At 52.6% G+C, this 24,759-nt stretch overlaps 1 protein-coding gene across 1 annotated transcript in view; it reads right to left on the bottom strand.

The window, feature by feature from the left end:
* The window catches only part of EFR3B (EFR3 homolog B), a 116,514-nt gene extending 99,601 nt beyond the window's left edge, over positions 1–16,913 (bottom strand). Inside the window, exon 1 of the mRNA XM_075557022.1 lies at positions 16,715–16,913. Within this exon, the coding sequence (XP_075413137.1) occupies positions 16,715–16,721 (7 nt within the window). The 5' untranslated portion in view covers positions 16,722–16,913. The remainder of the gene's footprint in view (positions 1–16,714) is intronic.
* Between the last annotated feature and the right edge of the window lie 7,846 nt (positions 16,914–24,759).

Here is a 24,759-nt window from a genome sequence, read left to right on the forward strand (position 1 = left end):
GAGAGCGGCCGCTAGAGTCGGGCGAGCGTGCACAACGCATGTTAGCGTCTCCCCTGAAAGAGGACAGGAAAGGGGGAACGCACCCACCCCTGCAGGGTCGTTGTGGAACATGAATATAGCGACACCAGGCAGGCAGGCCCCGGCACTGAGCAGGCACGTGACTCTTACCCTGCCGATCTGCCAGTGTGCATCGGCTCACTCGAAGGACCCGGGACGGGCATGTCTGAAGTAACAAAGACAGCATTACCTCTGGCTGAGTGATGAGGACACAGATGCACAGATAGGTCACATAAAGAGATCGCAGCACCGAGATTTCCACCTGGACATTTTGCACATGCCTGTGTGTGTGTGTGGGGGGTAAACCCCCAGGGCCCGCTGCCTTACCCACAGGAACAGACCAACGGCTTCAGCCTTCACAGACCGCAAGGACGGACAGGCACACCCTTAAAGACCAGGGAGCCCAGGGCATAGAGGGTGGGGCCTCTGGCCCATAGCCGCACTAGCAGAGCCGGAATCTGCCCTGGTGGCCTGCTCTGCAGTCCAGGGGGTACTTGAAAAAGCAGAAGGAAGCCCCAGGCCCTGCCCAGTATCACCATGCCTCAGCCCTTTATCCTCCGATGGTCTGGGGAGTGGGGGGTGGAAAGAGGACTTTCTCGTGGAGGACAGCCAAGCAGACTTTAATAAACGTGAACAAAAATCTAATAAGAGCATCAGAGAAGCCGAAGAAAACCTAAGAGTTATGTCTGATGCTATGAAGCGGAACAACATTAGAATTATTGGCCTACCGGAGGAAGAAAGAGGACTTTCTAACAATGCTGGGGAGAAGCTTTGGGTTGTGACTGACAGAACTTCTCTGGGGAGCGGCCCAAGCAGCTTGCCATGGGCCGCCAATGAAAGACTGGTGGTTTGTCCAGCAGCCCCGTGGAAGAAAGGACTGCTGATCTGCTTCCATCAAGATTCCCAAACCCCAAACCAAACTCACCGTCCTTGCATCAATCCTGACGAATAGCAGCAACCGTATAGGACAGAGCAAACTGCCCTTGGGGGGTTTCCAAGAAGGTAAATCGTTACAGGACCAGAAAGCCTCATCTTTCTCCGTTGGAGCGACTGGGGGGCTCAAGATCCTGTCCTTGTGGTCAGTAGCCCACCTCAGACTCACTAACAGGGCGAAGCAAACCCCACGGTGCAGTTCTCCTCTGTGACAAACACGTGGGAGCACCCTGAGCCGGAATCACCTCCACCCACCACTGGTACCAACTGTTAGGCCAGATCCACAAACAAGAGGCATCTGAGGGGACTGATGGGAAGACCCTGACGTGTTCTCCTTCTACGTTGTCTGCAGCCGTGCATGACGTGCAGCAAGAGCAGCGCCCCTGCGCCCTGCAGCTCTGAGAGGGAAGGCGGCACCAGGCTGTGAGCCAGACGCTGCCCCAAAAGGCCTTCCATGTCTCTTGTGCCGTGACCGATGAATGCACAAAGGACGGGAGTGGAAATCAAAATAAAGATTTACCCCTAATTATATCACAGAAGGCCCTTCCTGTTTTGAAGGAAGCGCTCGGCCATTTCTTCCGGGCTCTGCAAACCCAGGCGGAAATGCGTGAGATCGCCTCCCTAGCGGCCTTCGTCGTCCTCGTCGCAGTGGGCGGGTCAGGAGGCTGGCTCTCTTGGCGGATATCACTCCAGTCCAGGGCAAGAGTCAAGTGGTGACATTCTGGTATGCTCCTGCCTTCGTGCGGGACCACGGTGAATGTGAACGGCCCCATAAGAAGATGAAATACCGCTGTCATCACTGCAGAATTATCTCTGACCTCAGAGAGCTCCTCATTGGTACCCTGGAATTATGCCCTGCCCTGGTTCAGTGCTTGGCTTCGAATGAGTAGGTTGGCAGTTCAAACCCACCAGTGGCTCTATGGGAGGAAAGACCTACTGATCTGTTTCCATAAAAATTATTAACCATTATTTTGTCTTTACCACTTTATTTATTCTTTCATTCATCCTTTGTTCATTCACTTATTGTTTCAATTGGGTTTCCAAGTTTGTGAAGCGCAGGAGTGGATGCATAGAGATAAGAACTGGTGGAAGGGTTTATAGGGGAGGTGGGGGTGGGGTGGGACATGGGGAGGCTGAAGGAGTTGGGAGAGCAAACAATGTGTGTGGAAGGGAGGAGGGAGCCCTGGAAGGGAGAGTGATTACACAATTCACTTTAAAAGAGATTTAACCATGGGGGGCGGGGAGGGGAAGAAAACGTGCTAACATTGATTGTGGTGATGATTGGACAACTCTTCTTGATATGATTGAACGATGGAATTGTGTGATATGCGCCTTCAACGCCAATGAAACTGTTTTGGGGAGAAAAAAAAGATTATTAACCCAAACCAATTCCCATTGTGTTGAGTCTAACTCATCGTCACTCCACAGGGTAGAGTTTCTGAGGCTGTAGACCTGTACCGGAACAGACAGCCTCGTCTTTGCCTCCCACAGAGTGGTTGAGTTTGAACTGCTGGCCTCGAGGTGAACAGCCCATTGTGTAACCCATCGCACCACCAGGGTTCTTCCCAAAAAATCACAACCTAGAAAACTCTATCGTGTAGCTGGACGCCTCAGAGTTGACTGCACAGGATCTCCCAGCAACAACGACATGTATGTATTCTTATTTGCTTTCTGTCTGTACCTATGGAAAGACACACATATCGATGTAGGTAGATCTGAATGACACATTTAATGCAAGCCTCTGAACTCCTACTACCTACGAAGTATCCCTGCTAGACATTAGGGAAACAAAGACAACCGAGAAGCGGTTGTGTGCTCAGGATGCTCACAGGTCTGGGGTGTGAAGAAATATGCACCAGACAGGGCACTCCGCCAGCACCACGGCAGGTTCCCAAGGAACAGGAAAGGATAAGAAGCAGTCGGAGCAGGAAGACGGCTGGGTGGGAGGCTCCAGAGCTCAGGATTTTCCCAGCCTCCGTCCTGCGTGCTCCTGCTCTGCAAGCACTCCCCCTGCACAGACCGGGAAGCACAGAGGTGCTACCTCTGCAGCCTGTTAGTGCAAGTAGCTCTTTCCCCCACCACCTTCAGACAAGGTCCTCGTACACGCTATTGTCGCTTGGCGATGACTGTTCACGTGCTCTCTAACTGCTCTCTCCAGTGTTGTCAGCCTAAAAAGCAAGTGGGGACGTGGAGAGAAGTCTTTCAGAACAGTTATGAGGCCCACTGGAACACTGCCAAAATAAGATTCTAAGACCTCTGGTCTCTGGATGCTTGAATGCATCTAGGTGCTTCTCAGGCGCCCTGGTGGAGCTCCTGGGTCATGAACTGCAAGGTTGATAATGGTTCAAACCATTGACAGTAACCCTACACGGGGCTGCTATGCGTAGGATCAGCTCAGTGGCAGTGGGTTGGGGAGTTTTCTATAGGGCAATGAGAAGTGAATCTAGGAACCCAGGAGTCCCAATCCTCAGATTACAGCCTGATGGCGCAGCCTGGCTAAAGGGCACGTGATAAGAGGTGCATGGGGCAGCATCTGACCTCCTCTGACTTATTAATGGGGAGGGAGAGTCAAACTTGCCAGCCCAAGGTCAATTCCTATTAAATGGAGGTGAGACCCACTTCCACCTTTCAACTGTGTTTTGTTTTTTTTTCCACTAAAACATCATTTTATTGGAGGCTCTTACAGCTCTTATAACATTTCCATACATCAATTGTATCAAGCATATTTGCACATATGTTGCCATCATTATTTTCTAAACATGTACTTTCTATTGAGCCCTTGGGGTCAGCTCCTCTTTTTTCCCCCCCTCCCTCCCTCCCTCCCCACCCTCATGACCCCTTGATAAATTATAAATTATTATTTTCATATCTTACACCAACTGCTGTCTCCCTTCCCCCATGATTTGTTGTTCATTCCCCTGGGGGAGGGGGAGGGTTCGGTGGTGGTGGTGGTGGTGGTGGTGGTGGTGGTGGTGGTGGTGGTGGTGGTGGTGGTGGTGGTAGTGGTCGTGGTAGTGATGATGTGTCGATCATTGCGATCTGTTCCCTCTTCCTCCCTTTCTCTCCCCACTTCCCCCTATCCTCCTGGTATCACTATTCCCATTCCTGTTCCTGGATTCAGTGTGATGTGAGCTCTTGTCTCTTATCCGTACCTGTGCACATGATCCAGTCTAGTCCGCAGTGAAAGGCAGGACTGGGGCCATGATAGTGGGGGATGAGGAAGCCTCATGGAACCAGAGGAATATTGTGTGTTTCATTGGTGCTATACTGCACCCTGGTTGACTCATTCCTTCCTTGTGACCCTTCTGTGAGGGGATGTCCCATTGTCTACAGATGGGTTTTGGGTCTCTGTTCCAACCCCCCTCATTCTCAACAATATGTTTTTTGTTTGTTTATTTGTTTGGGGTCTTTTGATGACTGTTACCTGATCCTGTTGACACCTAATTATTACACATTCTGGTGTGCTTTTTCCATGTGGGCTTGTTGCTTCTCTGCTAGATGGCCACTTGTTTAACTTCAAACCTTTAAGATCCCACATCCTATATATTTTGATAGCTGGGTACCAACAACTTTCTTCACCACATTTGCTTATGCACCCATTCTGAATTATTACAGTAATTGTCCCTCCCATAGCACTTTTTACTTTTCAGGTAGGTTAGATAATGACCACACAGAACTCAAAAGACAGCACTCAAATTAAGGGATTTATTTGAGAGTTAATAGGCTATCATTCAAGATCAGAAATGCTCAAGATACAGCTCTTCCGGACACACAGGCCTCTTCTTGGCTGTGCCTTCAGGAAAGCCCCTCTCTAGCCCTCAGCCTCTATGTCAAGCAGCCCCTGCCTGGGCAAGTGTTAGAAAACTCTTTTAGTTCTATGGATCAGCAAACCTAGGCACCCCTCATTAAATGCTTGGAGGCAAGCCATGGAGCAAGAGACCCTCCGGCCTGAGGGCACTCCGATTTCTCCATCCATGCTATTGATGCCGACGTCTCTTCTCCACCATGTCTGACTCACAGACCCCTGTCTCCCGGAATGAGGAGGTTTAGTGCACAAGACTCTTCAGAAGATACAGTCTACTCCTGCTTCATCTTTCTTAATGGTCATAAAATCTCCCCCCCCCCCGCACCCGCCCCATTCCCCTGCTTCTGAGATGATTTTTCTTATAGCCAGCAGAATGACAAAACTGACCAATTTCCAAGTTAGGGTTTTTGCCATTGCAATCAACACTGTTAATCATCCCTCACACGGAATCACAGAACGCCATCAGCATCTTCCCTCCTTCTCTGATGCAGACTCATGGGGAAAGGAGGCAGCGCTCCCAATCGCCACGGGCCCATCCAGTCACCTGGTGGGAGTTACAAAGACGATGTCGAGAAGAACCGGACCCAGGGGATCACTGCACCACAGCACCGGATGAGGCTCTCCCATAATCTAAGCCCTAGAGGGCACGTCACAACCAAACTGAATTCTACTGAAATGTTCGATTCAGGATCCTTCACTCGTTCGTCTGCTGTTGAAATCTGCCGTGTAGCATCAGGCACTTGGAATTACCCTCACAGCACGCGGCGAGTGCTTCCTAGGAGGCACTGTGGTGAGCACACCTGTGCCAGGTGTCCGACCTTGGGCAAAAGGTCTCGAACTGTGACTCTGCCACAGACACCTCCAGAGGACTGGTCGGAGCTAAGTGAGGGAGTGAACTGAACGGCGCGGGCTCGGCATTGCTAAGGGTTAGTGATGGACAGCGATTTAAACAGCGTAAGGAATGAGATGAAGATGCCACCCTCTGTCCTCTTTGCAGACCATGGGACCTGTGTGTCTTTCAGGGGCAGGATGAGCAGGATCATGGTCATGGGCCACTGTGCAAGTTACATAATCTACTCTCAATTTAAGACTTAAGAGCGAAGGGGTGGAGTTTAGCCTGTCAATCAGATCGCAGCTTGATGACCTCATTTGGAGGCACTAAGGAGATAAATAGCTCGCTTGGAGGTGGGACACTCGCTCACTCCCTGCAAGACGTTCCTATGACAAGACGCATTGAGCTATGTTAGAGATATGAAGCTGGAAAAGCCACCTGGAGACCCATGTCAGTGCTGAGATGCCTACATCACCACTGGAGCAACAAGACCTTCCACCCACTGGTCTGTGATATTCCTGCATTCAGCACCTTTGCATGGGTTGCATGAGTCTGAAGAGGACTTCCTAGATTGGTATCAAACATATGGGCTAATATTGAACTGATGGACTTGATCTGGACTGGGCTGGAATGTTTTCTCAATATTCAATTTCTCTTGTGCATAAAGCTCCTGCTCATACACATAGGCGTGATTATGGATTTGTTTCTCTAGTCCACCTGGACTGCCACACCCACTAGGCTGCGAGGTCCTCTGGAGACACAAGCTATACTCAAACCAGGCACCAGGTACAAAGCTGTGCTCAAGGCCCCCCGGTCTCCAGTCAGGGCATCATCTGAGGGGCAAGTACACGGAGAAAGGCACCCTGGTCACCAACATTGGATTGGCCCCCTGTTTTGAATTCTTATGCCCAGGTCTTCTGCCCAAGGACTTTCCATTACACGTGTGACATGCCCACCCTCATACACAGAGCTGGTCACCTGCTGGAAGGACGTGCCTATCCCTCGGAGGGCTGGGCTTGTGGTGTGCTGCAGGGTCAGCACACGTACACAGACACCATCTCATCTGAACCCCTGACGCGAGGTAACAACCCCCCAGTTTACAGGGGGAGAGGATGAGCATGGCACGAGATGAACTTACCCATCCAGTGGCCTATGGCGAGAAAGTGGCCATCTGGGACTTGAAGCACTGCCTCCCTCCCCTGATTCTAGGCTGGCCCCGAGCTCCCCCCACCCCCGGCATTGTTGCGTAACACGAGCCATCTGGTCAGGATCAGGACCTGCACCACATACCCAATCTGAACTCTACCTCCAAGGTGGCAGCCATGGCAGAGCCTGGACGGGCTGGACCTGAAAATAGGTGGGGAGTTTCTATTCACAGCCCAACACTCCGAGAAGCAGAGGTCCCTAGTAGAGGAGGTGCCTCGCCACCATCAACACCCTAACACCCACCCCTCCAGGCCAAGCCTGGCCAGGCAACACGTCTTAAGAACCGACTCTGACAGTGAGTTGGGTTCTGGGTTGGCAGCGCAGACGCGTGTGTGCCCCAGTCTGTGTGTCTCTCTCTGATGTGCATGTCCGCTGCCTCCCATGTTTCATGCCAGCACCAGGTCTAGCCTTCTGGCTTTCCTGGCTTCTCTCTCACTTGATTTACCTGGTGGCATAGTGGGTTACCCATAGTCCATGAGCCACAAGATCAGCTGGTTGGAACCACCAGCCATTCTACGAGGGAAAGATGGGCTTTCTACTTCTCATAAGGATGTAGAGGCTCAGAAACCCATGGGGGCAGTTCTGTTCTGTCCTTCATGGTCATTATGAATCAGAACCAACTTGATGGCTGTGAGTTTGTTTTCTTTTTTTGGAAGACACTTTCTAGATATCTCTCTCTCTCTCTCATAGCAAAATCATGGTAAGGGAGGTGAGAAAGTTGCCAACAAGCCAAGGCTCAACCTGAAGTGAGAACTCTCAATCTTACTTGGCTGGCTGGCACCCAAAGTGAGCCACGTCCTCTGCACGCTCCTACGTGCACGTCCTCTGCACGCTCCTATGGGGGGCGGTGGGGGCCAATTCGGAGCACACCGAGGTCAGTGGGAGGACATAGCCACCCCCACCCCGCCTCACCCCCGCAGCTCCACCATCTGGGTTCAAATCCAAGTACAGCCTAAGGGCAAGTTCCTAAATCCCTCTATGCCCCTGTTTTCTCATTTCTATTGCGGGAATAGTAATACTCTCTAAGTCATAGAGTCAAGAGATCCAACAATGCACATGTTGGGTAAATTGGCTGCACAAGACCTCTTTAACGTGTTGGAAAGCAAGGAGGTTACTTTGAGGACTGAGGTGCACCTGACCCAAACCAGAGTGTTTTCAGTCGCCTCATACATGTGTGAGAGACGGACACTGAATAAGGAAGACCACCGAAAAATCGGTGCGTTTGCAGTATGGCGCTGGTGAGTACTGAAAGTACCGTGGTCTGCCAAACAGAACCAACACACCTGCTCCTGGGAGGTAAGAAGGCGGAGACTTCATCTCACGTATTTGCACATGTTGTGAAGAGAGACCGGTCCCTGGAGAAACTATCGTGCTTGTGAGAAAGAAGGCCACCAACGAGACAGATTGGCACAACCATGGGCCACGAGAACAGTTGAGGAGGGCTTGGGATGGGGCAGGGGCCTGGGCTGCCGTGAACAGTCACGAGGAGTCGGAAGCGACTCAATGGCACCTAAGGACAAGTCATCTTCTATGAAGGTGAAAGCAGCTCGAACGTGGAAAAGAGCTTGGCCTGGCGCCCGACAGGGAATAAAAAACAGAAGCACAACAGCCACCCAGTCAAGTGCAACACGTGTGTCGGAGTGGAAGGTCAAGGGCATTGTCCAGGCTCATCTTCCAAGGCGATTCTGGGTGGGGTTATGCCTCTAACCTTTTGCCTTGTAGCCGTGCACTTAACTATGGGCTCCCTCCCACGGCATGCAGCTGTTGTGTTGGTCCTCAAGTGCTGTCCAGTCTGTTGTGACTCACGGTGGCCCGATGGACAAGAGAATGCCTCATGGCCCTGTCCAGCACTACCCTCCCAGTCCTCGCTTTGTTTGAACTTGCAGTCACAACCACTGTGCCGATCTACCTCAGACCCTCCCCTTTACCCAGCACCCACGAAGTCTTTCTCCAGAACTGGGCCCTGAATGACGATGTTCACAGCATAGGAGATAAAGTCTCCCCAGCCTCGCTGCTAAGAAGCCTTCTGGCTGTACTCCTTCCAAGACATTAAGCTGATGCCACATCATAGCACTCCCACCTAGGTGTTCCGATGCTGAAACGCTTTATGAGAACAGACTGCCTCATCTTTCTCCCGTGGAGTAGCCGGTGGGTTGGAACAGCTGACCTTGCAGTTCGATACTTATCCCATGGCACCATATGGAAGTGTTGGACAAGAGAACCCCAAACCTTTCCACTCACCCGACCCCTCCCTCCCTGCTGTGAACACACACTTCCACCGCACATCCTGGAGCTCTCTGCCTCCGTGGCAGCCTGAGGTTACTGCACGATGATGATGGTCTCCCTCTGATTCTCCACGTTTCACTACTCCTCCCCCACCCTGCAAAGTGCACCCAGCTGCATTTCCGAAACATCAATTGAGCAAATCCGTCTTTGGATGGTTCAAAGCCTACAGTGGCTCCTACTGCTCCCAAGGACCCATGAGAACTCCTTCTCCAGACGATCTCCTTCTCCATCACAAAATACCTTAACTCTCCCCCAACCCCATCAGCGCCCTACCTCTCCCTGGGCCAGTTGCTCCTCCTCCTCCCCCTCCATTTGTTGAGTCAAAGAGGCCTGGTGGCATAGTAGTTAGGCTCGGGGCTGTGATCTGGTCTGCAAGGCCAAAGTCAGGGCTTTCTACTCCCACAAAGAGTTCCAGTCTTGTAAACTCACAGGGGCAGTTCTGCCCTGTCCTATAGGGTCGCTATGAGTCGGCATCAGCTCAATAGCAGTGAGTGATGCCTTCACTGTCCCCGAAGCCCCCCTCTCGTCCTCCCTCCCTCCTTCCACCTGGCCTTCCGGCTGACTCTCCACCTGGCCCTCAGATCGCAGCACAAAGTCTGCTCGCTGGGGACCCCCGCCCTCCCCTGGTCTCTCCCATTTCAAGACATGGCTTACTGCTCATTTGATGAGCAGTCGCATTCCATGTTGCAAACTGTAATTTTACGGAGCTTCGCATGGTATCATTTCATTTTCTGCATGTTTTATGGCTCATTGACTCACTACAATTACAATTCTCTTGATGCAAAGCACTTTCATGTGTCCCCCCCACCTCCCTGGCCATGTTGTACCCTACATAGCCTGCAGTCCCCAAGCACTTGCTAGTTTGTATCTAGTTCTCAACCACACACCAGGCACAAAGCACAGGACAGGCCACCTGGCAGTTTTCTCAGATACAGTGCTCACTCTCAAAGGCAACTCAGACAACACCCAGAGGAGAGAGTTAAAGAAAGGAAGAGAAGAAAGGGGAGGGGAAAGTCGGGCACAGTTTGCTTATCCTAATAAACCACTGCAATAGTTAAGGTTTTGGGTCCACTTGGCTGGACCAGGATTCTCAATGGTTTGGCAGTGAAGACCGATTTGTCCCCCATGAGTGGCGTAACACAACCTAATTGCCTCTCTAATTGGATCTGCTATGACCAGCCAACCAATTGTAAGATTAGGGTGGGACTGCCGTACTCCTACTCACGTCTCCACCCGGACCCATTCAATTCAAAGGAAGTTTCTTTGCAGGTACACCTGCTTCCTATATAAGCTTTTCCTATGGAAAAGCTTGCTTGCTTTTTGCTGGCTCTGGCCCTAGCATCTGACTCATCCTCCAACCTCCAGCCCTTTGGATTTGAGTCCGTGGCTCACAGTATTGCCTGCCTCTCCGAGAGTCACCAGTGAGCTGCAGTCCTCCCTGCAGGTCTTGGAGTCATCCACTCTTCAAACACAAACCTATTGACTCCCGGCCTATCTTAAGTTTATCAGCCCCAGTAGCTCCTCAAGCTAGGAGAAGCCTCCAGCTTAACCTTTGACTTAGAACGTGCCCGTTTCTACAGTGGGGTGAGCCATTTTCAAGGTTGATATACACTGGCTTTGCTTCCCTAAAGAACCTGGTCTAAAGCAACCTCTGAGTGGCTGTGGCTAGCATCTTTTAAAAGACAGGAGCGAGATATTTGGAAAGGCTCAGGTCCATGCTGACCTGCGCATGAGGACAGATTCGGTCTCAGGCTGGGGAGGCGTTACCACCACACCTGACAACATAGCCAGATGGGACGAGAGGGAAAGGAAAGGTCAAAAGAAGGGCATCACAAAGCCACCGTGGAAATTTATAGTCGAGAAAAGATTGGTTTTCGTTGGTGAGTTCATGGTTGATAAGTTTTCCTCTCTCTCTGTTCCCAGATTTCCTAGAAAGTGACATGAACTTTTTGTTTTTGTTTATGTACAAGGAGAAGACCGTTTCGCTTCACTGAACTATGAACAGCGAAAGAGAGAAAATAGGCCACGCTCCCCTCCTAAGAGGAGAGCGGGAGGTGGGTTGGGTGGTGGACAGAGGGGGCAGACAATACAGCCCTAGAAAATATGAGGCTTTGGAAGCCCCAGGATGTGTGTGCATGTGTATATGCACATAGGTGCCTTTTGTCCAGAAACACCTGTGTGCATGGATGCACCTGCACGCATGGGCAAGTGGGGCTCTTACCCTGTGTGTGGTGAGTGCTAGGTGGTACAGGTTGTCTGTTTGCTGGACCTGGACTGTGTTAATCTGGGTAGACTAGAGAAACAAATTCATAGACACTCAAATGTGTATAATAAAGAGCTCTGATATCTAGAGCAATTGAATATTGAGAAAACATCCCAACCCAGTCCAGATCAAGTCCATCAGTCCGATATTAGCCCATATGTCCGATCCCCATCTATAAAGTCCTCTTCATACTCATTCAGCTATGCAATGACACCAAATGCAGGAAGATCACAGGCCGGTGGGTAGAAAGTCTTGTGGATCCAGTGGTGGTGGAAGCATCTCATCACTGGCAGGGGTCTCCACATGGCTACTCCAGCTCTGCCTGCACAGCATAGCTCCATCAAGCTTGTCCTCAGTAATTTCTTGCAGGGAGTGAGCGAGTGTCCCGTCTCCAGTGAGCTATTTATCTCCTTAGCGCCTCCAGATGAGGTAACTAAGTTGCAACCCGACTGACAGGCTAAACTCCACCCCTTCACTCTTCAGTCTCAAATTGACAACAGATGATGTAACTACTACATGGAGCCAGTACCCAGGAGGATGAGGAGCAGCAGGATCTATGAGGGATGTCTGGGAAGGTGAGCCTGCTTGCTTCCCGCACGCAGCCACACCTGCCAAGAGATGTGCTCTGTGAGGCACCTTTTCAAGAAGTTGCCCAGCCTTGCCATTTCTCTTATGGCCAGCATTCCCAGTCACAAAGTAAGAAAAGAGACACAGGAGGAGGATGAGGTAGCATTTCAAGATGCAGAGAAACATGCTGTGCTGGTTTTGGTGGGACTGGGGCACAGGCTGGCTCGGGAAATTCTGCCCCATGGAAATCCTAGCACCCGGCTGCCCTCAGCCTGCCCACAGTGGAACACAGCCTTGCACTAAGTGGGATGCTCCCAGCCAGTCCTCCCACGACCCCAGGGGTGAAGTATATGGACATACTGGTTATCTCATGTTCACAAAATGAAAATTGAATGGAAATCCATTGCTGCCACCAATTTGCCCACAATCTCTCAAGTGAAGAACCCCAAGCACACTCACTGGCATTGAGTCAGTCCCTCCCCAACTCACTAGCAACCCTGTAGGGCAGGTGGGAACTGCCCCTGTGGGTTTCTGAGACCGTGACTCTTTACAGGAGCAGAAAGCACCGACTTTCTCCCGAAAAGTGTCCGGTAGCTTCGAACTGCAGACCTTATGGTTGGCAGCCCAACTTGTTACCCACATGCTACCAGGGTTCCTCCTCAGCAGAAGAGGGCTTTTGTATGTCCATGTCCCTTGTCAATCTGCACACATAGGTACAAACAAGACTGTGGAAAATCACTGGTGTCCCTTGAGAGAGCCATTTCCAGGAAGCTGTCACTGGGGTTTGGGAACACGTGAGAAGCGGATTCTCACCCCTGGCCACCCCACGTCAATCGGAGCGAAACTGTGCTCAGTCAGGTTTTCAGGGCCTGATTTGGGGGAAGTGGAACACCAGGCCTTTCTTCTGAGGCACTTGCAGGTGGACTTGAGACTCTAATCTTTTGGTTAGCAGCCAAGTACATTAACTATTTGTCATCTGTAGCACCCAGGGGAAATTATTAAAAACCAAGAAAAACCCAAAAATCCAAACTCACTGCCATCCGGCCACTTCTGGCTCATCACAGCCCTATAGGGCAGTGTAGAACTGGCCCACGACTGTAAATCTTCCTGGGAGTCGAAGGCTAGTCTTTCTCCTGGGGAGCAGTTGCTGATTTCCAACTGCTGACCTTGCACTTGGCAGCCCAATACGGTGACAAGTAGATCTGCAAGACCCGGCGGCGAGGGACAGAGAAGGGTCAAGGCCCAAGTGGACTGAAAGGGACAGTCTCTTGACAGCTCTTCTCATCAAGAAAATACAAGATGTCCTTCCTGTGGGGAGCAGGCTCCCTCTCGCAGGTCGGAAGAGAAGGCTGGGTACTGTTGTGTCCGCTCTGATGTTCACAGCAGGCCTGCCTGATAGATGGGCACTTCACCGTTTTATACAGAGATAGAATGCCGAGAGCCAACCCGATTTGCCCAAGGTCACCGAGCTGTCAACAGGCACTGGCACTGAGATGGGCTGACCCCAGGGCTTGGATTCTTTCTGTCCCCCACAGAGCTGTGCCCTTTAGGAAAGACACACACCCTGCTATTGACTTGATGTCAGTCAACCCTCTCAAGGGAGCCCTAAGATATAAATCTTGACAGGTGTAGACAGCCTCAACTTCCTCCCACAAGGAGCCGCTGGTGGGTTTGAACTGCTAACCTTGCAGTGAGTAATCCAGTGCTTAAGCAATAGCATCACCAGGGCAAGAGACCCTAGTTGTCCCATGGACAGAAAGAAGAGACGACGGAGACTGCAGACACCGGAGGAGTGAGTCTGTTCTGGAGGCAGAGGGAGGGTGAGCAGGGGAGAAGAAGAGGGATGAAGAAAATCGAACAAGAGGTAACCCAATGGGAAGGCGGGACTGCCAAGATACCGGGAGGTGACAACTGGAGTTAGACTTTGGGGCTTCATCATGGATGGGGTCAGTAAGATCAGTGGTGGTCAAAGCAACCAACAAACCCAATGCTATCAAGTCTTTTCAGATAGAACTGCCCCTGTGGGCTTCCCAGACTTTAATTCTTTATGGGAGTAGCAAGCCTCTCCCGTAGAGAGGCTGGGGGTTTGGAACTGCTGACCTTACTGTCAGCAGCCCAGTGTGTAGCCATTCCGCCACCAGGGCTCCGTCAGTGGTAAAGGGGCAGCATTAACTAAAGCGCGCAGGCAACTTTGCGTTCCACAGGATGGCCTCACTGTCCATCAGGACACACACGCTCAGGTGGCATTTTCCTAAGGCCCCTGCGTGGTGCCAACAGTTTGCACTTGGCTACGAACCAAAAGGTTATTGGTAGTTTGAGGCCACCCAGTGCCTCTGAAGAAAGATCCGCTTCCACAGATCGTACTGCCCAGAAACCCTGTGGTGCTGAGTTCTGCTCCATAACACGGGAGTCACCGTGAGCTGGAGCCACTTGGAGAAGGGCTTGGCATGTAGCATCTTCCTAGTAAGTACTTCACCCAAGACATGGGGAGGAGAGGGAAACGGCTTGACAGCTTTGAGTCAGGAGACCCCGGTTTACATTTTGCTCTTTTCCATTAAACCGTGACGCCTTAGACAAATCGTCTGAAAGAGGAGGGGCCACATCTGTGCCTGCTCTACAGTCCTCCCCAACTTCCTGTTTCTCCCTTAAAAAGAATTCATCCCTCTTGATTTCCGAGGCGAGAAGGATGACAGTAGTCACATGGGTCTTTTTTCTGGTCACAAAAGTCAGGAGAACAAGAGAAAGTGAGTTCCAAGCCACCAGCCTTTCCCTTGGGGAACGGACTCCCTCTCACACCTCTGACGCCCAGCATCTGTGCTAACCTCCCACCGGCGCTGGGGTGACTTTCCTTTGCCCGGAAGACCCCCTCATTATCCTCTTCCTCTGAATCAGTCCGGGCTAAGTACCATCTCTGTTTGCAGCTGGGGATAGAGATGATTCTCAGAGAGAAATGAAAATGTGTGATGTGTCTGAAAATAGCACCCACATGCCCTGGCTTCCCAGGCCACCTTGCAGCGCAGTGAGACTCTTCCTTGAAGTTGCTGCATACACCAGAGCCCCACTGGGACCCCCAGCTCTCAGCAGCCCCCATCCATCGCTCTCTCAATGCAATGAGTGACCCAGCAGCAGGATTTCCAAGCCTGGCCGATCCTGATGAGCCCTTGCCTAACTCCTTCCCCACTCACTGCAAGGTACCTGCAGTCACATGCGTGTGTCAAATGCGCTGCAGTTTCTGCTGCTCACGCTGCAGAAAAGAAGGGAGGTAGGGGACAGGGAGTGGGAAAATGCTGCTCTCTCCTGGGAACCCCACCGCCTCGCTGCTGATAAAGCACAACTGCCTGGCTGTCTTCCCCCAGAGTCCCCACTGGCCAGCAGCAAGGCCTCTGAGGTCACCCCTCACCCCAACTTGGTTCACCTAAGAGCAGCCACATTTGCTGAGGGGGGTGGGTGAGGGGGGGGCCTGCCGGTGTCCAGAGCCGGATCAAAAATGCAGATAGATAACCAAGTGGGAGGAAAGGAGATGAAGCAAAAGGCTGGGTCTCTCTCTCTCTCTCTCTGTCCCTCTTTCAAAGACAGTGATCTCTGTGGACTCTAGCTGGCCTTCCCACCATGGCTGTGTGCCAAGAGTCTTCTGGTCTCCAACAAACTTTGTGACTGACTCAAGTTGTGCTGACTCTGCAAAGCCGGTGAGCAGCCTGGTGCTGGGGTGAATGGAAACCCGTCCTCCTCCATGTCCTCACCCCTCAGGAACCCCTGCATGGCAGCGGAGGCGGGAGATGAGCCTGTGTCTAATTGTTTTGCTGGCCCTAGAAGAACTCCGGGGGACTTAGACTCTGAGATTTCATTTTATCTTTTTCCGTTTCTTGGGGACCATTTCCAGCCCCCAGCCGTTCAGAGTACCTGGCGGGCAGCTCTGTAAGGGGGTCCAGGCAGAGACTGGTCTCCAGTGCAATGCGGGCCACATAGGTCCGCCCATATTGGTAACAAACGCCAAGGCCAAGGCAGTGCGCACCAGGAGGGCGGACTATCTGTTGCACTCCATTGAAGGGAGATGTGTGGAAGGGGGCGAAGCGGGCTTACAGAGGGCAGCCAGAAGGCTGCCTCCCAGAGCTGTGGCGCACCTTCCAGGCAGCGCCCCCGGCCCTCCACCCTGGGCAGGCAAATCTGGAAGTTAGGGAAGCGGGGTCCCGCGGGGTGGCAGGGGCGGGTGGAGGCCAAGTCCACCCGGGGGTGGCGAGACCAGGCGACCAGAAGTGGGGCCCCTCCCCGGCACCCTACACCACCGCGCCGCCTCCCCACCGCCTCGGCGCCTGGCAGCTAGGCAGCACCCCCCTCCCCGCCCCGGCGTCCACGCACAAAACTCCCTGGACACAGCCCGCTTTTGTTCATTCGGCAAATGCAGCCAGCCCACCACCTCCACCAACACTTCCCCTCCGCTCGGCTCCAAGCGCCACTCGCTTCAGCCGGCGGCCAGCCGCGCCCCACCTTCGGCCCCCGGACGGACCAACGCCCACCCACCCCCCCACCGAGGCGCCGGCCCCCGGGGCCGCCCAGGACCCCCGGGCCGGCTCCCCTTCCCCTCCGCAGCTTTGTCTCGCCCGCACCGCCGCGCGCGCACGGAGCCCCGGAGCCCGAGCGCAGCCCGGCGCCGCGTCCGCGCCCTCGCCCGGCGCCAGGGCCACGCAGCGGGACAATGGTCCCCGTCCTGCAAGTTTGCCGAGTGCGCCCGCCGCGGGCCGGAGCCGGGAGGCAGCAGCCTCCTTACCGTACATCTCCGCTCCGCAGGCGCCTCCCGGGAGGCCGGCGTCGCGGCGTCGCTGGCACCCGGCCCCCGGCGGCGCCCGCCTCTCATTCACAGCCAAGGCGCGGGCTGGCGGCCGCCGGGGAGGGGCCGCGCCGGCCGGGGCGAGGGCCGGACTCGGGGCGCTGCGAGCTGGCAGCGGCGAGCTCGTGCGGCTCCCGGCGCTGAGTCTGGAGGCCGGGCCTGCGGGCTGCGGAGTCTGGGCCCGGCGGGGAGGCGAGGGGCGGCGGCTATGCTAATACGCGCCGCCCACCCTGCTGCCGCGGCCACTGCCGGCGCCTCCCGCGCTCCCGGCCCGCCCCAGGCAAATCCCCTCCTCCGGCGGCCTCTTCCCGGGAATCCTCCGAGAACCCCCAAGCCCGAGGCGCGCCCTTTCGCAGACGATCGCACCCCTGGGCCTGGGCAGCAGCGTGGACCTGGAAGGGCCACGCACCCCAACTCGCAGCTCCTGTCGGAGTGCTAGAGCAGACAGCTAAGATCTCCCCCAACCTGAGGGCCAGGGCGCGGGAAGCTGTCGGTACCCCAAAGCGGCAGGTTTATCCCCCTTCCCAGAGAAGTCGGCCGAGCGTCGGTTGAACCTGGGCGGCGCAAAAGGAGAGGGCTGGAGGGATGACCTTCCACCTCCCCTTTCGGCCTGGCTTAGCTAAACCCCATTCTCTAACCGAGCTTCCACGGCCACGGAAGAGCGTCCTTCCTGGACCAGGTACGCAGGAAACGCCTCCCCCGGCCCAGCCGATTCCGCAAGCGCTGCAGGAAGCCAGCGGGTGTCTCCGCTCCCACATTTAGACTCGCGTGTGTCTTTAGCAAGCATTCCTGCCGGGATCCCCTGGGCCGACTGGACTAACATCGCCCCGCACCCAGTGAACCCGAGAGAAGAGGCACAGAAGGGCCAAGACTCCTGTCCATGCCTCGTCCAGCGTCTGGGCTTCCCTGGACCTCTAGCCTCTGCTGCTTTTGACTACACATCCCACACACACACACACCCCATCCCGGGTTTTCAGGATCTATCCCATAGTGCCTGTCTTGATCACATAGCCAGTGTGCTTGTAGTCTCAGAAGATTCTACCTGCAGAAGTCAGAACCAACAGGACTTTGGCAGAAGACAACGCGGAGGCTGATGGTGGTTCATTTGCAGTCTGGGGCTTTCTGCAGGACTGTTGGGGAATTTAATGAAACCCGAATGAGGGCGCAGGAGCAAGCAATGCTTGGTTCTAAATCAGGAGCCCCCTGAATGGCAACAAACGACTACCGTTTTCTTAAGACTGGGGAACCCAGAGGTTCTTTCTGCTGTGCCGAACCCCAGCCCACTGCCACCAGGTTCATGGTGACTCACAGTAACCCTTTATGGGGTTTCAGAGAGGGTAAATCTCTATGGGAGCAGACAGCCTCATCTCTCTCCTGTAGAGTGGGATGCTGGCTGACCTTACAGTCAGCAGTCCAGCGCCTAACCCACAGATCCACCAGACCTCCTTGCTACTATGGCAAACACCCCCTGCCAGTAAGTTGACTCCCAGCGACCCTGTAGGACAGGGGAGAAGTGCCCCTGTGGGCTTCTGAGACTGTCACTCTTTATGGGAGTAGAAAGCCTCCCCTTTCTCCCACAGAGTGGCTGGTGGTTTCAAACTGCTGACCTTGCAGTTAGCAGCCCAACGTGTAACCACTGTGTCATCGAGGCTCCTACGATCAATGCAAATGATGACCCCCTACCAAACTCATCCAAACTGTTTCTTGGATAAAGGAAACAGTCATTTCAACTAGTCCCTCCTGATCTCTATCTGAAAACCGTGATAATAGCAGAGACGGTCGATTCCTGTAGTCCTGAAGTGTCCTCTGACGCTTAACTTAGTGTAGTAAAGTGTTTTATTTTCTTTTAATGACAATAGCAAAAATGTGAAAGCCTGCGTGAGAGTATACAATGGACACTTAGTTTAGTTTTCTTTTCTCTCCTCCGTCCTCACCCAAGGCAGATGATACAGATACAGGAGAGAAACCAGGTCACCTGACTCCTGCAACAAGGCTCTCAAATCCAAGTTTTCTATTGCTCTCTGGCAGCCCTCCCTCCCTCTCTCCCTCCCTCTCCAGATTTTGTTCTTGTTCCTTTACCTCTGGACCTGTCTCCTGGCACCACAGAGGAGATCAGGAGGCACATGGGGGGTGCCCTTCTGGCAGCCATCACATTCAGTCTTGACCCTCAGGGGATTCCCCAATGAGCTCCAGCTCTGCCCTCCAGGCCAGGGAGCAGGCAGAGCAGCCTGAGGTCCACTGAGAGACAAACCTGAAGCAAGAAGCAGGGCACAACTGGAAATCTAGCCTGGCCTGGTTTCCCAGAGATCGATCCACCCCACATTTCAGTTCAATACAAAATAGTAATCCCCTGGCTACAAGACACAGTCAGAAACAGTGTCGTTCTCAAGGAAAGAAATGTCACACTGGAGCACACATCCTGACAGAGCCGACAAGGAAAGCTCAACATCAAACTCCCTGCCAGACAGTCGTTTCTGACTCAGAGTGACCCTACAGCACCGGGGCAGAACTGCCCTGCGAGTTTATGAAACTGTAACTCTTTGCAGGAGAAGAGAGCCCCCTCTTTCTCCCAAGGAGTGGCTGAAACCATCTCCTCCTGGTTTCTAACTGCTGGCCTGACGATTAGCAGCTCACGTGTCACCACGACACCACCAGTGCTGAGGACAAGGGAGCATCTGGTCAATTCATCCCGGCACACACCGTCCAGTTAGGAATGCAAGGGCTGATCGGCTGACTCATCCTTTTTATCAAATATTGATTAGTCAGACCCACATTTGTTCCAGGCCCCGTGGAAGGTGCTTCAGAGGAGACATGGAAAAGTTCTAATACATTTTAATAATCAAAGGAAACCACTTCATGAATTAAAAACAACACCCAGGAGGAACACTGAAGAATGGCAGGATTTCTAAGTGTAGAGATAATGTAAATAATGGAATCGTTTGAATCATCTGAGCAAATGTAAATCACTCCAGGCTGAAGGACGAACATTTCAGCGGTCAGAGATGGTAGAGGAGGGAGGGAGGGTCTGGGGGACTCAGTTTGGAACCTTGTCTGGCTGGAGCAGAGGTGGGAAGAGAGAGAAGTAGCTGGGAGTGCCCAACCCACAGGCCTCGGTATGAGCGATCAAACCCCACAGCCATCTTCTGTGGACGGATTCTGAGACTGGAGGTCTTTAGTGCAGCAGACAGCCTCGTCTTTCTCCCACAGAGGGACTGGTGGGCTTGAGTCGCTGATCTCGCCATTAGCTGCCCACAGCACAAGGCTGGGTTCCCTTTAAAGCCCATAAAAGCAACGCCCTTGCTGCAGCATTGAGACTGGCTCATAAGCAGGTTTTCCGAGGCTTTGTAAATCTCTATAGGAATAGACAGCCTCATCTCCCTCCTGAGGGGTGGCTGGTAGGTTCAACTTGCCAACTTTGGGGTTAGCGGTCCAACGCTTACCCAACAGCACCGAATTTAGCCAGTAAAAATGCAGGCTGTCCAGTTAAATATGAATTTCAGATAAAATGGATAGTTTTAGCATAAAGATGCCCCCAATCGTGCGTAGTTATATTTTAAAATATACAGATGGAAAAATATAGTGAGAGGACACCACTCTGATGCACACGTTTCTTGACTTTTTAAAAAAATCATTTTACTGGGGCTCATATAACTCTTATCACAATCCATACATACATCCGTTGTGTCAAGCACATTTGTCCATTTGTTGCCATCATCATTCTCAAAACATTTGCTTTCTGCTTGAGCCCTTGGTATTGGCTCCTCAATTTTCCCCTCCCTCCCCACCCCCACCCTCATGAACCCTTCATAATTTATAAATTATTATTATTTTATCATATCTTATGTCTAAATTCACTCACTTTTCTGTTGTACATCCCCCAGGGAGGAGGTTATATGTGGATCCTTTCCTGACTTTCAATCATGCCACATGCCCTTGCTCTGTTCGCACCACTGCCTCTTGACCCAAGTACTAGTCCCGAGTGAGCCCAGTGTAGTGTTCAGGGATTCCCATTCTTCTCGAGGTTATCCAGAGTTTGGAAGACCGAAGGAAAATCATTGCATTGGAATGACTGTGCTGTCAAAAGAATCCTGAAAGTACCATGGGCTTCCAAAAGAACAGACAGATGTGTCTTGGAAGAATTACAGCCAGAATGGCCCTTAGAGGCAAGAGCGGCAGGACTTTGTCTCCCGCACTTTGGACGTGTTGTCAGGAGAGACAGTCGCAGCCAGGCAGCACCAGCAATGGAGGGTGACATGAAAGGAAGGAACATCGCTCTGGGATCCTGTTCTGATAGGTTCTTGCTCTGCAGACATCCCCAAACCAAACTCACTCCCACAGCATCAGCGCCGACTCATAGAGACCCTCTAGGACAGGGTAGATAGACCCCTGGGAGTTTCCAAGACAGTAACTCTTTATGGGAGTAGAAAGCCCTGTGTTTCTCCCGCAGAGCAGCTGGTGGATTCAAACTGCTGACCTTGTGGGCCGCACCCACTAGGGAACCACTACACCACAGGGCTCCTACAGAAAGAAAAGGGGTTCAGAAATCTACGCCCCACCGTAGATTCCGTGCGAGGCCATCTGTGCAGACTTGCCAGGTGACTATTAGTGTCCCCATTTTATGGCAGGGAAACAGAGACTGAGAAAGTCAGAGACTCTCTGACTAGCAAATAGCACAGCAAGGATTTCAGGTCAAGACATTGCCCTCCCCACTGCCTCCACCAGCACACCATGACGGCTGGCAGGATGCCCAGATGGACACATAAATCGAGTAGCTCTTCTGGTGGGTCGTCCAAGAACCCCGTGTCCCCTTCCCTCCCTTTATCTGCATTTGCTCTCCTTCCTCAACTGCAGCTCACTTCCTCCACTACTAGGAAGGAGTGACTGGGGGGACTAGCAGCATCCAGAGCAAACCAGGTCCTCCAATTTCCACCCCACACGGAGAAATCCCTCCAACTTTTCAAGGCCCACCTTGAGTGTTGTTGTTTACCACAAAGCACCTCCAAAGGCTCCCAAACCACCCCATGCCTGGCCCAGTAACCTTGCCCCGGTGGTGGGTTCCTTTGACGATGGCTGACCTCCAGGGACTGGCTTGGTCAGGTCAGAGGAACTCTGTCTTTGCTGGGCCCGGGGAGTCAATTCCAATTCACAGTGCGCCCTGTTCCACAGAATGAAGCGCTGTGAGGCCCCTCCCCATCCCAATCCTGGTTCTGTTCGAAGCCATTGTGGCGACCACTGATGATTAGTCTCCTGGAGAGCCTTGGTCTTTATCAAGGCTGATGTCCTTGTCCAGGGACTGCGCTCTCCTGGGAACTCGTCCAGAGTACAGGAAACAGAATCTACCTCTCTTTACCGCTGGGGAACATTTTTATTGTACTTTCCAAGAGAGATTTGTCCCTTAGAAAATGTTACTATTTCCTGGCTAAATGTGCCCTGAGAAACACAGTCACCAAAAGCAATGTCCTTTGCCACTGAGACTCAATGAATGTCCTCAGGCCCCACAGTAAGGTTCAAGGTTTCTAAATAGCTCATGAACCACAGAGCCTGACTACCCCGGAGTCTCTGAGTGTATTGCCCCCAATACACAGCCACCTGGAACCCCAGACTGTAACCTATATGGGAAGAGGAACTTTGCAAGAGATAGTTAAAATAAGGCGAGTCTTATAGCCAGTGACCAGTGTCCTAGAGATAGTTGAAATAAGGCGAGCCTTACAGTCGGTGACAGGTGTCCTTGTAAGAATAGGAGAAGACACAGAGAGAGGTAGACACATAGAGACAAGAAGGGCTGGCAACCTTCAGAGGCAACAAAAGAGTTCTTTTCTGCAGTCTTCAGAGGATGCATGCCCTGCAGACACCTTGTCTTTAGACTTGCAGCGTCTAGAACTGCAAGGGAGTAACATTTCTGTTATTTTTAGGCACCAGCTTGGTACTCGGACAGCAGCTCCAGGACATTTGTACGCAGGGTCATGAGTCACCACCACCACCACCACCAACAACAACAACCACCAGGAAAGTACCGTGTGGAGAGAGTGGAGTTCAGAAACAGGAGACGCCCTCCTCCATCCCATAAAGCCCAAGAACCTCCTGTGGTGTCTGGGCTTTAGTATCCACGTCCCACTTCCAGGGCCTGTCCTTCCATTTCAGGGACCTGACTTCTCCAGCCTCCAGCCTCCTGCAGCGCCAGCCAAAGGCTCTCATTTCCTGACCAGTCACGTCCACGGGCTCAGAGCAGCGAGGGTGCTGCAGGCACCAGCCTCGAGCAGCTTTCAGGAGCTTCCTGCGGAGGAACGAGTGAAGAAGATCGCAGCTCCAGGGGACATTGCTTCAGGGCAGAGCGAGCGAAAGAGGAAGTCACACGGCTTAGAGAAGGACTCAGGGAGAACCTGGGAGACATGAGCCGCTAAGGACTGTCACGGAGCTGGTGAGCTGGGAAGCCAGAAATAGGACTCAGGATTCCGGACTGTGGGCCGGCTGACTTGAGTCGCTGGCACCTCTCCTTGAAAGCAGGTTAACTACCTTGACCTACTTCTCAGAAACCACCGGGAAAGGACAACCTATAAAAACAAGTATCAGGGCAGGTGGGTATTATCCAAGAGCAGGAAGAATGCATCTCCACCACACAGCAAGCATCACCAGTGCCAGGCTCTGGGTGAACCAGGGTAGGGGGGTGAATGTGGGGGCAGAGCTGCCTGCCGGCAGAAGGTCAAGGCCTGAGTTTTTGGAATGGGTGGCATGGCAAAGGCTGCCCCTCAGCAGGCCTTATCTCCTTCAAACTGGCTTTTGCCATCGTTGGAGTGAAGCTTGAGGTGTAGATTCAGTGGAGATGGTATTCAGGGAAGCAGCAGTCAGGAGATCGAATGACACACGGCATTGGGTCAGTCTGCTGCACAGGCTTCTTTAAAGTGTTGAAAAGCAATGATGTCATCTTAAGGGTGAGCTGTGCCTGTGAGAGCTGGCCACTGCACAACGAAGGACCGAAGGAGAGTTTATGCCCTCGTGTGGTGGTGTTTCTGGGTGGCAAGTGTATTGCAGGGACCATGGACGGCCATAAAAGCAAGCCCGGCTGTCCTCGAAGAGTGCAGCCAGAGTGCTCCTTAGAGGCCAGAGATGGGGAGGCTTCATGTCACACATTTTAGACATGTTGTCCCTGGAGAAAGACATCATGCTTGGTAAAGAAGCAGGGCAACAAACAAAAAAAAAAAAGAGGAAGATTCTGGATATGATGGATTGGCACAAATGGCTGCACCGATGGGCTCAAACAGTAGTGAGGATGGCTGGGGAGTTATGTAATCTTTTGTCAGTTTGAGAGGATGAAGAGTGATGGGGTGGTGCCTAGTCAATGAGGTCTCCATGTGGGCATGGCCTTCTGAGGATTCTGAGAACTCTGGTATTCCCCCTTAAAGGCAGGTCACTCTCTGTCTCTCTCTGAGCTCACTCCCTGGGAGACATTGCGGCTGACAAGACACATAGGACTACACTAGTGCCCTGAGCTGGAGGAACCACATGGAGACCCCTGCCAGTGCTGAGATATCTCTACTGCCACTGGATCCACAAGATTTTTCACCCACTGGCCTGTGATCTTCCTGGTTTTGGTGTCGTTGCCTGTACTGCATGAGTCTGAAGAGGAATTTATAGACTGGTACTGGACATGTGGGATAATAGTGGACTTATGGGCTTTGACTGGACTGGGCTGGGGTGCTTTCTTGATGTATAATTGCTCTTGTATATAAAGCTATTTCTTATATACATACGAGTGTCTATGAATTTGTTTCTCTAATCTACCCAGACTAACACAATGGGTCACTGTAAGTAGAACTGACTCGATAGCACCTAACAACAACAAGCACTCTCCCAGTCATATCTTCCTCCCTGGTTTGACTTTCCTTGTGTTGACCCTCCAGTCTCGGGGTGATGCCAATGATTAAGTATTCAACTAGCCAAAAGGTTGGTAGCTCAAACCTACTCAGAGGCCCCTTGGGAGACAGACC

This window comes from Tenrec ecaudatus, chromosome 8 (genome assembly GCF_050624435.1).
Source record: "Tenrec ecaudatus isolate mTenEca1 chromosome 8, mTenEca1.hap1, whole genome shotgun sequence".
Lineage (NCBI taxonomy): Eukaryota > Metazoa > Chordata > Mammalia > Afrosoricida > Tenrecidae > Tenrec > Tenrec ecaudatus.